Source organism: Ammospiza nelsoni, chromosome 3 (assembly GCF_027579445.1).
Source record: "Ammospiza nelsoni isolate bAmmNel1 chromosome 3, bAmmNel1.pri, whole genome shotgun sequence".
Lineage (NCBI taxonomy): Eukaryota > Metazoa > Chordata > Aves > Passeriformes > Passerellidae > Ammospiza > Ammospiza nelsoni.
In genome coordinates, this window is record NC_080635.1 from 49,082,892 (window position 1) to 49,097,564 (window position 14,673).

The 14,673-nt window shown below is 38.4% G+C and overlaps 1 protein-coding gene across 1 annotated transcript in view; it reads right to left on the reverse strand.

The window, feature by feature from the left end:
- The window catches only part of GRM1 (glutamate metabotropic receptor 1), a 177,664-nt gene that overhangs the window by 31,841 nt on the left and 131,150 nt on the right, over positions 1–14,673 (reverse strand). The window contains exons 4-6 of the mRNA XM_059468877.1: positions 10,619–10,865; positions 4,274–4,442; positions 2,274–2,400 (exon numbers count right to left, since the gene is read on the reverse strand). Of these exons, the coding sequence (XP_059324860.1) occupies positions 2,274–2,400; positions 4,274–4,442; positions 10,619–10,865 (543 nt within the window). The remainder of the gene's footprint in view (positions 1–2,273; positions 2,401–4,273; positions 4,443–10,618; positions 10,866–14,673) is intronic.

The following is a 14,673-nucleotide window of genomic DNA, read 5'->3' on the forward strand; positions in this document are numbered from 1 at the left end:
AGGTTAGTATGTACTTCACATTTCTTAAAAGGATTAAGGATTTTAGAGCCTCCATCTGGGATGGAAAATGAGTCTAAAACCACATACATGTTTAGCATTTAAGATTTAAGGCAAAGGGAAAAACAATCTGCACTGTGAGATGTTACCGCCTGTGTCTAGATGCTATGGTGACTGTCAGGGTATGAATACAACACATAAAATCAAGCTATAAAAACACATTTGATGGGAGTCCTGGCAAGAAAAGAGAATTCCAGATTAAATCATACCAATGGTGACTCCCACAAAGTTCAAGAGACAGAGTTTATCTAGATAATTCCCCTTCTTCTAAATATTAGGATGGCATCATCTTCCTTTCACAGCTTTGTACTTTGTAGTATAGTTCAAGTAAATCAATTTTAGGGGTTAAAAAAGAAGGTTTTTTCTTCAATTAGATTGAAGAAGCTGTGCGGGAGCAGACTGCCATTTCAATGTTCTCTAGGAAATAAGTCGATGGCTATGCTGTCATTTGGCTGAGGTTGCTGTGATTTCAGAACAGCAGCAGTCCAGTCTCCTTGCTGAGAAGAAACACAAATCAGCAGGTCATCTACTGATTTCATTAAAAGTTAATAGATTGCAACATGCCCTGGAGATTTTTTCCAGCACTGATTCTTTCCGCAACACTTTTCAGCAGTGCCTGTCATTTTGACATGACCCCTTTTGAGCAACTCTGAGCAGCTGGTAGCTCTGAACCATATTCTTTCAAGTGCATATTGATCTCTCACCAGGTTTTTGTTCTGGCTTCTTTTTAATCAATAGAACCCTTTTTCTTCCCTGAAGAGTAGATACAAGCAATTCTGTGAACCTCCAAGACCAGCAAAACCTGATTGTGTATGGATATCTGCTTTAAAATTAGCAGATGCTGGTGTCCTAGGAGCAGGAATTGAATATGGGCTTTTCAAATAGGACATTTATGAAAGGTTCTGTGGATTTTTTTGTGTCTATTAATACCAGATGTGTTTCTGTGATTTGAGCCCTTACAGAATATAGTTTTCATTAACTCCTCTACTTACAACCCACTGACATGAAACCTGAAGGGTCTGAAGATTGCTGTATCCTGACAAATATGTTTTAGCTGCATACCAGAGCAGGGGCAGGGCAGGGCAGGGTGGTGGGAGTGGGAGGTATGGAATATAGACATTTACACACACACATCTGGGACACAACCATAACTTACTTTCCATGGAAAGCCAAGTCAGAAAATGAGTCACATTTACCAGTCTCTTGTGATTAATACTGTATTTTTACCTGGAGAAGTAGCTAGCTTTCCTCTCAAAATACATGCTCTGAGGGCTCATTTGGCTTCAATTACTAGCTTGAAGTATCTTATAGAAGAAAATAACTGAAGTTTGAGGATTTTGCCTATGTGCTAAAAGTTGCAGCAATATCTGTCAGCCAGTCACAGTAAAGGACAAAGATGTGTTAAGTTGCACATTTGATCTTTGGCTAGGTGTTTAGATTGTTTCTGTGACTAGAAATAATGCCCTGCTGAATGCTGACATCCAAGATCTGCAGAAGTGACATGGGGCAAAGGTGCCTTTAGTCTTTCATAGTGATACAAAGCAAATGTTAAGGTCAGGGTGATACTTCTCAATGTGTTGTAGCTTTTTTTTGGGGGGGTAGTGGCTGCTGCAAAGCCCAGAGCAGAAGTGGAGGTTGACCTTGATAGGTAAAAAATAAACAGAAGGGTGTCAAAGCATGCAACTCATATAGGCATATACACAAGGGAGACTTAACTCATTCCAGACAGCTTTTCTCAGGATTTTAAAATTCCTCTTGCTGGTGGGTCCAGTGGGAATAATCTTTATATAAAACAAGAGTCCAGTAATCAGTTACTGAAGGTCCTGAAATCCCAGATAAAGTGCTACTAATTGCATGTTAAAATGGTCAGAAAAGAGTATCAAGTCAATATGACAAGAATGCACTGAACTCTTGCAACAGTCACTGCTAAATTGCAGCAAATGCTGCTGAGTTCATTAGAGTCTTAACAGCTTTATTAATATTTGTGCTAAATGAAGGAAAGGAACCGACAGACTAGAACATTTCTTTCTGGCAGAAATTTTGCTGTCTTTATTGTCTCTGCTGTTGCACTAAGGTGAAAGACAGTCACCCTAAACTGCAGTGGAACATGTGTCCAAATATGTACCTTTAATATCTCTGCCACCTTACTGTCCAGCGCACAGCACTTTCCTCGTGTCCTGCAGGAAAAGAATGTGTTTGGAGGGATACATGCCTACCTGTCAGGTCAGCATTTGGCCACCAGCCGAGCTCACAGGCTTTACAGGTGAATTCATCCTGAACAAATTCATTCTCCTTGCAAGCAGTGCAAATCCAGCAGCAGCTCACTTCTCCTTTCCTGATCACCTGCAATACAAAATACATCCTTGGTTCTCATCCTCTATCAGAAAACAAAGAGGCACACTCCATCACCCCCCAGCAAACACACAATACAATACAGTGTTTAAAACATGACAGGATTCCTGTGTATGGCACATTTCAAACAGCTAGAAAACACCAATCATGATTTTGTATTGATCCCTGTATTAAAATCTGTGCTAAGGAATTCAAGGATAACCTCTGGCGACAATTTTATTTTGTTTTGAGGAGAGCTGTTCTGAGTTAAAAGTACAAAACCATTTTCCCTCTGGTACAGAGGCATGGTGAATGTCATATTTTCAATCAAACTTGAGGCTTAATCTGTGAGATGGCAGAGGTCAGGACAAGCAGCTCAGCCCATGCTTAATATCTATTGCATAGTAAAGACCAGTAAACAAATTCAAAGGTTAGAATCAGGAGTAATTAATGCATATAAATACATATATATGCATGTACACACAAGCACATTCACATAAACATACATTCCAATTGATTTGGAAGTCTCTTTGGGGCTCATTACACAAGTGAAAATAGAAATTTAAATAAGAACAAATTGCAAAACATCCTGCTAAAAGGATCCATTGGGTTTTAGCAGAAAAAAAAAGCAAGTAGTGACCAACCTCATGCTTCAGAGCAGCTCTTTTAGGGACAAATGTCCCTGAAAAATTTCTTTCTTTGCTGTGAGGGCTGCTAAATGTCATGATCCAATGCTGAAAAGATTATTTCCTTGTCTTTATTCCTAGTTTCATTACCCTGAGGCTGAAAGAAAGATTAAGGGTATCTCTGGCTCCTAGGGCTCTGACAAAGACTCTGCCCTTGTTTGCCAGGAAGGAGGAATCCAGCCTTTTCTTCCAGAACTTCCTATCCATCTATATGCAGAGATGAGTACAGCAGTGAAATGCAAAATGTTGTTTTATTGAATACTAGCTTTGTGGGCTTTTTTTTTTGTTTAACATTTCCTCATGCAGTCTGTGGAGAGAGTCCAATAAGCTTCAAGGAGAGCTGAAGCTGGTATTTTTATGCCTAGTGTTTACATATACACACATACACAAACTGCACAACCTCAAAAACAGAAAAAAGATGTTTCGGAGGGTGGTAAATACCAATAATGTTTCTCCTCCAAGATGTTGGAGTGTGTCACTGTGCCTCTGCCAAATCATCAGTTGCTTATTATTTAGAGTAGCAATATAGAAATAAAAAGCTGCAAATGTGCTTATTAAATTAAAATAGAAAGGGAAGTCTACTCTAAGGAGATTTTGCTGAATGGCTTCATGCCATTTTAAACTTAATGCATCCATACCATTCTGAGAGTGGTGAAACATCTCTTTATATCATCCAGACATGACTGGTAGCAAATTATTTGTAGCCTGATGCAAGTGCTACTCTTTGATGCACACAGTTATTTCATTTGTGTTTCTATTCATCCTGTTGCAAACATGAGATATAAATAGGCATTGGGTTTGTTGGATTTTTTTTTCAACTTTTCCTTGCAGGTGTAACTGCTGGAACAAAATACTGGACTCCTGTGGGTCACAATATTTTCAAGATCAGCCCCCAGGTGAATCACAGCCACTGAATGTTGTAGGCAATGACTAAGTGAAAATCTTTCTCACATAAAGTGAAACTCAAATTCTGTCACACTAGAAGATTCTGCATCCGTACAAATGGCAATTTTAGAAAACATAGGCCTGTATATACTGTTGTTAGAGAAAGATATTAGTCTAGGATTCTATCATTTTGGCATTCTTGAAGGAAAGGAAGTCCTACCCATTGGCTGGAAAGGAGCTTGCTTGGGTTTAGGAAAAAAACACTGACTGGATATTCCTATTTCTACAGCAGAAAGTATGTGTCTGAGGCACACCTTGATCTGGCCCTTCAGGCAAGGCTCACTGCACACCGACCGGACCATTCCACTCTTATTCATCTGAATCCTGTAGTCATCAATGTTGAGCACGCCCTCGTGCCAGGTCCCAACCAGGACGTAGTCGTAGCGGTTGGGCTCTATGTACTGCAGGTTCATGATGTCATATCTGCAAGGAAAAAACAATGAGTCACTGTCCTGCGACATAAAGGACAAAAATTTACCTTGCTCTTTTTCTTCTGCCTCTAAATATTCAAGTTATCCCCCAATTCCAGGGACTTGTGTTTCACAAAAACCCAAAATCCTTTAGGATTTGCTGCAGAATCACAGGAAGTGTCAGCTCTGATTTGCACACAAATGCTGATTGCCTGCCTTGCTTGCATAAAATTATGGGTAAAAAGTTGTGTGTCCAGGAAGAACTGTACACCAAAGACAGTAAACTCTGCTGAAGATGCATGTGTAGGCAACGTCTGGGTGCTGCTAGTTCAAATAATTTGTCAAAACTTCTTTAACCTTCAGTTGGTGTCTCCGTGCAGTCCGGTTGTAATATAGCCCTTGCTGGGAGCTCTTAAGCAGAAATGCTCAGACCAATCAAACTGGTTTGCCAGAAGTTAGCTGTAAGCTCTAAGTTTGACCATTCATTTCATGCAGCCCAGTGATCCTGTCAGGAAAAGTTAGCACCTCAGTCACAACATTTACTTCCTCACCCTAGGCAAGGAAGAGAGCACTTCCCAAGGCTAAGGTAAGGGAAGCAAAAAAAACTGCTACAATAAACATCCAGCCTGTCCCGTTGCCTTCAGTGTGTTGGACCTGAGGTGTGTGCATCCCTTCTTGATAGTTATTCTATTCATTCTTTTACCCATAGAACGTAACTTGATTCTTAGTAGAAAATAAACAAGAATGGAAGAATGAATGTTGGAGAGTGTACAGAGAGGAAGAACCACAAAAGAGGCTAAACCCACATACTGGTTTCTTAAGATGGGAAGGGGGAGGATTTTGTTTAATAAATGACAAGAGAAAGAGCACTGAGAACAAGGAATCAGCATTAAAGCTGAAAATAACAAAGCATCCTATATTTTCCAAGCCTGGGATTTACTGCCTTGCTCTTCTGTACTGGATTGGCTTAGTCTCCAGAGGAAAAAATCTTTTGTTTATAATGGGCATTGCTAATCTGTACATTCTTTAAGAATGAAAGGTAAGGTAAACAAAGTACAAACCATAAATAAAATTGGGATGTTTGGTTGTGAGCAAAGAGAGACATCCATTTGTTTCTTTTCCGTTTTGAGGTTCAAATATGCAAAATTTCAACTCTCTCTGCACTACACAGAGGGAAGAGGTGCTAGAATTATTCTCTAGAGTAGAGCAGAGTAATTTTCTTAACTAAGTCTTTGTTAAAGATGATTTAAAGAAATGCATATTTACAGCTGTAATTAGACCTCAGTTTTGCAAATATGCATGCTCAGATAATGCCAGTGCCACTGCAGAGCTCCATTGAATCACGTGTGTAAAGCACCCCTGCCACTCAGTTCAATGGAGTTCCAAGCAGCAGGCAGAGCCATTGGTTGGGAATTGGCCACTAATCAAGACATTGCTTAGGAAACGGGTAAATTTCAAATTCATTAGGGAACAATTGCTTCTCATATCCCAGCTCTAACACTAAAGGAAGTGCCTAAAAAAAGAAATGCTGTTTCCAGGCTTGTGAAGAACCAGGATAACAAGAAGCAGTGAAAGTCAGGCATTTCATAATGGATGCTCAACAGACAGGAGTAAAGCTCAGTAGAAATGTGCATTCCTCTCCCTAGCAAGGAAAATGTACTTGGATTTCAGTTTGACCTTATATTAGACTGACACAAAATCAGTTACTCTGGGCTGGAAAATTAATTCAGGAAGGGGAATAAAAGATTGCTAAAACCTCACATTCCCTTAATGGAATTTTTGAGCCCACATACTTTTTTCATTTTTACAAAAATACATCACAAGGCACAGAGTGACATTAATGCAATATCAATTAAGAGGTTCTCCTGTGTTCTTGTAATACTATTCCCTTTCCTATAGGTTACCTGTCAAAGAATAAAGTATGTAGATTAAAAGCTCTTACACAGCCTTGCATTATGACAAGTTGTAGTACAATGTTTGCAGCTTTGATATGCAGCTTGAATTTTAAGTAGAAAAATGTGGTCTAGAAAATACACTTGGTATATGGAGATGTGCTTAAGTTCTTCATCCTTTCCTTCTTTTTCTTAAGGAAAAATCTGTGCTTCGAGCAAAGACAAATTCAATGCTGGAATACCTCCTCCCATCCCCTCGCTCACATACGTACAACTTTAACAACTTTGGGCTGTGTCCATGCTAAAAATTATGATCCCAAAAGAAGAGGATTTGACAAGAGTTGTGAAGTTCTCAGAGTGTGAGACTTCTTGGAGGCAGCTGTATTTCACACACACATGGCAGCATTTAAAGAAGCCATTCAAACATCCATCAGGTAAAAAATTAATCCTTCTTTTTAACAAGCTCTCTGGTATATTGGGAAATGATGTGACCCAGTGGGTGGTGTCTTATGAGCAAGTTACTTGTAAGGCAAGCCAGAATATAAATCAGCTGGTCACAGGCACACTCTTGTTCCAGTTAATCTGAGATAGCTGAAGTTACCTTTTCCCACAGCCATAATACCTCACTGATACTGATGTTTGCTATCCTGTAAGACAGGAGGGAAAAGAGATACTGAGCAATGCTGGGATGTAAATGGATGAAATAAACACCCGTTAATCCAAACTTTGAAACAAAAATACATATTTTAAAAAAATTGTTTACATGCAAGTTTGAAGGCTTTACATAAGGCAAAATTTGATTATTCACTCAAAGCACTAGGGTAGATAGCGTTGCCATGACTGAAGCCTGAACAGCTGTTGGAAATTTGGAACTAAATAGACTTACGTGGTTCTAAGTCCATGTCTAGTTAAGATGAAAAGTTTCATGTAGGTGAAACTTTTGTCCTAGTTTGTGAACCTCAGCATTTCTCCACATATCAAAGGTTCATTGTTGGAGCTGAAAGTTCTCCTGCCTGTTGTCACAAAGCATTTATGGTCAGAGGTCTATGCAAATCATTTGCTCTAGAGAGGAAAGGTTCTTCATACCAAGCACAAGATAAAAGGAGGCAATTACCTAGAATGGACCAGAGCTAAAAGATATGTCTTATTCCAGAGAAGGATGTTGTGTTGACTATTGCATCCTTCACACCTTCTCCAGCCATTTCTGGAAATTTGAGTGATGTGATTGCTACAGAGGAAGGAACTGGGAGCTACTCAATGAAAGTAAAAAGTGCAGTAAATTTACCAGCATGTTCTTAATGACAGTAAAGAGAGCACAGACAGCTGAGTTTCCAGAGTTATAGCCATGTCATTTTTTCCCAGAGGCAGTGTAGCCAGCTAAATGACTACATTTGTGCCCTTCCAATAAAAGTTTCCTTTGTATTTCTGCATAAGAGATACTCAAAGAAAAGATTCTTCACAGAAGAAATACACCTTTGGCTACACACTTTGTGTTTCCCAATCTCATTTTGATAAAAGCCTTGAAACAATGAATTGAGCCTGAGACAGAAAAAAAGTTGTGTCTAAACAAATGGTTAAGGTTTCATGAAGCTGTATGGGTTTCAAAACAGAAGATTATGGGAGTGCCAGACAAACATAACTATAGGCAACTCTATCTGCTCTGCTCATCATGATGACAATTAAGATTTTGTGGGAGTCAATTGCTCAAAGAACCTCACAGATTTTGAAAATTATGAGAAAGTTTGCTGCCTTCTAAGAAGAATATTATTTCACCTTGGGAAGTTGATTTGTTCACATGATTTGAGGACAAGATGTCTAAAAACATTTTACACATTTGTGTGACATTCTTGCACTTGCATAGAGAAGTCAAAAAACGAAGAAATTTCATAGCAGGCTGACTTTGCTATATATAGGTTTTGTATGTGATCCATTTTGCTAAGGTACAAAAACTCCTGGGTATTGACACAATGCTATGGTCTGTTCACTGATGCATGAAGAGACTTCCCACACAAAGCTGTGGAAGCACTACAGCCAGTCTGAAGCTACAGATGATTCTGTTAAACTGCTGCTGCCATACAAGGATCTGACAGACTGTGCAGGTCACAGTTCATATACACACAGCAATTCTCTGATACGATATTGCCCACATCATAAATGCCACCGATTGATTCAAGGATTGCAGAATGAATAGCAAAAAGGTTAATTGAATTTCCTTGCCCAAACTTGCTAGCTACAACTGTGAAAATATAAATGAGGATCAATAACAAAAAAAAATCCCTACCTAAAATAACCTATCAAATTCTAAGTAGGCCAGGGAATCAAGAAAAATTAACCTTGCTATAGACAAAAATGATGGATGGAATAAATTCTATCATTCTGGCATACTCAGAGGAATATCCTGGTATAAACTCTGTTATGTTTTAAATTCAGCAACTGTTCAATCTAATTTTATGCTTGGTACTGATGAGAGTTGTGGAAATGCTCTTGGGTGACAAAATAATAAATAAGAATTAGGATAAAATGGGAAAATTATATCTAAACATCAAACCAAATAGCTAACAGACAGAAAATGCAGCATCTGCAAAGCTGGAGTAATGCTTTTATGGACACAAATATATGCAAAAAGCATAAAGCTACACTAAGCAGTAATTTCTCTGTATTATCTAAATTATATGTGCAAAGACTTGATTTATGCATTTATGTTGATAAGTATGTGGTCAAATTTAAGGGAATTGCTTGCTTTACTTTCAAAGTCTAACCTCAACTGATATGTATCTTTGACCAAAATATTCGGAAGTCAATGCTCAACAAGACCAAACTGACTAGTTTTTTGTTACTAATTAAATGTAACAAACTGTTTAAATGTATATATGTTGTCATTATATTGCAAAGGTTCCCTGTTGTTGTCTCCTTCGTGCAAGAGTTTCGTACCTCCTTGATGTTTCTTATAGGCAGCGCCGCTAGGTACTGACTCTTCCTTCCTCCCACAGTAACCAACTGACTCCAGTTCCCCAGAACCAACCAATCCACTCTTTTATAGCACTCTTCTTCTCACTGGTTACAGCTGTGGCCTGTTAAAGTCAGGCCTGCTCCTAATCTTTAATAATTGTCCCAGCTGCAACTCTTTAGGGGTAAGATTACTTTCTATATTACCTTTATTTTCTTATATTCTATCCCCCTACATATATTCTGTTTAAATATGACAATATAAAGAAACCATAACAATCTAGAAAATGGCAAAATATTGGCCAGTTTTGCTAATAGAACCTAGTACTAGAGATAAGAGTTGCTTTAAGACCACTGTGTGTTATGAATACTCATTGGAGGCATGGAAAGACATGAAAACTCGTTTGCTCCAGAGCCCTTCCTTTGTGTGGTGCTGGCACTCAGATGCACTTATGCAATAAGCCCAAAGATGGAGTGAGAGAGCCTTTTATAGCACTTCAACAACTCAGTAGGAAAACAAACTTCAGTGAAGCAATCCCTGGGTAGGTTTCAATTAATAATGGACTTTGTACTTCAGCAGCTGCATTAAATGTATTTGTAAAAAAGAAAACAAAGAAAAAATATCTGTGTTAAAATGGAATGCACAAAACTATATGAAAGATCTCAGTCAGTTCATTACCATAAGAGAAGCAAAGTTGACATCCTAGTCCCCAAAGGTGCTGCCTTACCCACTGCTGGGGTACATCCTGTGTCTGCTGGGGGGGCTAAAAAACAGCAGCTGCCACAGCTGGGACCAGACCCCAAATGAGTGAAACAGAAACTTCTGCCAAAAGCCCCCTATTATTTGTCCTGCTCTACAGGACCTATCTTTAAATTCAGGGACTGATCTGATTCTATTTGGAGTGAACAAATTAAGGAGATCATAAAGGTTCTTACCAATTAGCACTAGTCTCTGGCAAGGTTTCAGCAGAGCTCCAGTTGGAATAGATGAGCTCTACAGCCCTCTATTCAAAACCATGTCAGGTAAATTCTTCATTAAACTCCAATAATTTGTATCAGGCTTTATATATGCTAAAACCCTGGTACTGAGACCCGATAGTACCTTGCACACCAGAATTCTGTGAGTTACAAGGTTTTTCATCTCATGTAGCACCAGAAATTTATAAGCTCTACTGTAGTTCTTGTCCCAATATAAGATACCATGTGTTACCAGTGTTATTTCTGGCTGTTGGAAAGAATGGTCCATGCTTTATGCTTCAGGAAAAAAAGCCAAAGAAATCTACATCACCGAACACAGTAACATTCCCACTTCCCACCCTCTGGTTTAATAGTTGAGATGAACCCTCTTTACCTTCCAGGGGCATCTCCCTTTTCATCAAACCACACTTCTTCTCCAGAAACACCAATGAATGAGGATTTGAGGAGGAACTCCAGGAGCTTGCTGCCATCAATTGGCTTCATAGCATCACACAGTCCAACATGTCCGGGGCAAAGAGAATGATGCATGTTCTGCAGCCCATAAGCCATAGCGTATATTGCATTGATGACAAATCCCATTTTACTGTCCTGCACGTAATTTTCTTCTAAGCTCTCATTGCCTACAATGGTAAGAAAAAAATGGTTGTTATAAGGAAAGATGAAATTACATGAAAATATGAAAAAACAACAATATATAAAAGGGATTTCCTTCTTTCTCTTATAAAGCTTTAGAGGCATAAACAAGGTGCCAGCCGAGGATTTTTTAAATAGACAAGCAAATAAATAAATAAATAAAATACATAAATACATAAATAAATAAAACACATGCCCACCACCACCCCAGAGATCTTGAATTCATTAAAAGTTAAATGCTTCATGAGAAATCAACTATTTCATCAAGTTGTCATCTTTTGATTATCTTTTGTCATTTTTTTGAATTTTTCCTTGTCATTCCACAATAATATTTATTTTAGGAAAGGTTAATCAAGAAGATAGATTTCCACTGAAATAATTTTTGAAGTGATTTCTTTGAAAAATTGACTTTTTGTTACATTTGAAGTTTTTATTTTTTAATCTCATGTTTTTGATGGTCAAGATAGCAATGTCCCTTTCAGAGTTAATAACTAAACAATGTAAATCAACATCACTTCTGCAGTTACCAGAAACAGTCCTTTTAGTTAAAAGTGGTACTAGATATGCCAGTATGGGGTTGCAACAGAAAGTCAGCCAAAGTATGAAACACTGAGTTTTTGTGTGACTGCAGCAGGAGCAGACACTGAAGTCTCCTTCCTCTGATCAGAAACAAGATGGCAGCAGAGGTTTTCTCCCCACATAGGTTTTCCCTCTGATCTGCAGCTGGGCCAGCACTGTCAGAGGGTGCTGGTTTTGGGCTGCACTTCACATCAGATCCTGCTGGGTCCTGGGCTGCTCCCTGCTTGCCTCCTGCCAGCTGAGCTGCTACAGAGCACTGCCAGCTCTGGCCCCAAGGCCCTGCAGACCTGTGCTGAGGGGCCCAAGGCAGCTGGAAGTAAGAAACCTTCCAGTTTTACTTCTTTCCCCTTGAGTCATGCAATGACAATATGCTCCAGACTGCAAGTTGCTTTTATCTGCAGGCCTCCCACGTTACTCGATGTTTAACAGGCAGTGGCAATCCAGCCTCTGTTATTTTGTCTCAGGAACACCTTGTGTACACCAGGGAAGTAGGATGTGTGAGAGACTAGCTGTTAACTGACACTTCTTGAATCCAGGTTGGAGAAGATGTTTGTCATTTTAATATGATGAAAGGAGGTAAAAATCTGCAAGTTCACCAAAACTTTCATGTTGAAAAATAGTTCCTTACCCTAATGCAGCTATTATATGGCTTTCAAATCAAACCGTGAAGACTGTCCTTACATTTATCATTGGAAAAGGCTCTGATTTGGTAGGTCTTTTCAGTTTGCTTGCCCTAAATCTCAGAAATTTCACCTGAGAATTCATAGGAAAGCAGAGAGCGCAAATGCAGGGATGTCTATCTTGCTTTCCCTGGGTTGCATTGCAGCTGGGCAAGAAAATTTTGCCTCAGTAACTATTTCACAGATGAGCTTAACATAGCAAACAGACATGATGGTGAATTTGAAAAGCTTTGTGAATATAGCATAATCTGACTGAATGAGTCCATGTGCTCCTCACTACCATACATTCACCACCAGCATCACCAAGCAAGGAGCAGCTTGAAAGAAAGCAGAAAAAAATTCCTTCCAGTGGCAACGTATCTGTCACTTTCTTTGTGAGAAAAGGTTCACAGCTCACATTCAAATCACATGAAACAAGCACCACTCAGATGTTGAGAAACACAAAAAAAATAAAAAACCTGTTATGCAAGATGACAGAACATTCACCCAGGGAAGCAGAGAGCATGCCAGTGCTTGTGCACCCTCACTTATGTACAGCATAGCCTGACATTTGTATGCCTGTATATGCTAATATATAGTCTCAATAAATTATCTGTCAGGGTTTTTTATCAGCTGATTAGTCCCATAGGACTAGCAGACAGTGAATTTATCACTGATTCTGCTTTCTTGTAGCTAGAAAATGAAATTGTTCTCAGTCCCTATGTGAATGAGACACAGGAAGAACATGGGCTTGGCACAGCATTCTCTTGTGAAGCTTCTAAGCAGAGTGTTGTGGAAGAGATCACAAAAATCAGATAGTGCACAGCACCCACTATCTACCCTTTCCTACATGAAAGTTTACCTCAGTCTTCCTCATTTTTTAAAATTAGTTTAAAAAAAGAAGCATAAACATCAGTAATGCTGACAGGAGACAATGATAGCATCCATGAATTTCCTGAGGCAAGCCTTCATGTGGGTGATGGAGGTAGAAAACGAAATGTAAAAGGATTTGCCAATGTTTAAAAAGAGGCTACTCCTTTAAGTATGTATTGACTCAGTAAAACATGCTTTCGATTATCATATCTCAATATGATATGCACACCTCCAAAGAGAATAAATAGTTGTGGATTGAAGAATTTCCTTTTGACTATTTTGGAATGAACACCTAAATTAAGGTTGCAAGCACATAGTCTGACACTACAGAGGTGACTACCTCAACGCCACCTATCGAAATAATTGTATTGTAGTGGAAAGCAACATGTAAATTGTCTGAATGAATTGTCTCCAGATCAGTAATATAAAAATTCTTGCATGTAAATAAGATATTTTTCAGTAAATCCAGAATGAGAAGTCATGTTTTCCCTAAACTTAACTTCCCAGAGTCAAAATCCACTCTATTTCATTTTCGTCATTATAAATTATTGATACATTTATGCATTTGAATTTGTAAAATTCACTTAGGACAATCAGTTAGAAATGTGTGCGTTTTTAAAACAAAAGAAATCATGTAATTGTGTTCAGCCAGAGACAAAACAGTGTTCAATTAGGTCTTCATAGGGCAAGTTTTTAATAAATGCAGAAGTATTACAATATTTGTCATTGGCCATCTCTATAAAGTTGTATTTCTCCTCAGGAAGTCTTTGAAATGTAACAAAAAGCAAAGCAGAACCCTGAACAGTGAAACTTCTTTTTTTTCTTTGTTTCTCAGGCCTTGGAAGAAAATATCATTGATCTACAGAGACTAACAGAAAAATATTTTGTTAGCTTTCTTACTTTATATTTTTTTAATTTAAGAGACCTTAGCTTTCACTAACCTTAGCTTTTCACTAAGCAAAGAAAAGCTGTAAGTCATAAATCCTGTGAATATTGGATTAATTGAAGCCACTCAAATTAGACCATTAATTTTTGAATGACCTTGAAGAATTCAGGTGTCCTAAATATCATATTTAATTTTCTATTGGGTGTAATGCAAGTCTTCCTTTAATAATTTAACAGCTTCTCAGTACTCTGGGTCATTTTTTTTATCACAGTTATGATTTTAGTCTCTGTGTCTGTCAGTAAATCTTGGAGGATGAGGGCACCTACACACATACACTACTAACCAGAAAGAAAAAGGAGATAAAAACAGGAAAGAAATCCCAACAAAAAACCAAACACCACATCCTAGCTACACACTGCTGAAAAATCTCCCAATAGTGCTAAAAGTGATACTGAGGGACAGGTAGAGAAGGAAGAGAAAAGAGTCCAAATTTTCATGAAAATCACTGTTATTTTTTCCATTTACTGTAATGCATCTCACAGCTAAATAATCCCAGCTTCAGCTAAGTCCTTAGAAGGATGTGACTGTGAAGCAGCCATGAAATTAATTTAGTGCCTTTACTGTGAATTCAGTGTGGAGCTAACAGTGCTCTCAAGAACAGAGAGTGTATTTTGCAAATCCCACTTGAAAAACTGAAATAAAGAAAAAATGGGCCATTGGAATTATGGCAAGCCATGAGTTAACTATCATGTAAAAGTAAGGATAGGAGGTGTCTCTTCTCTTGATATTCAATATAAA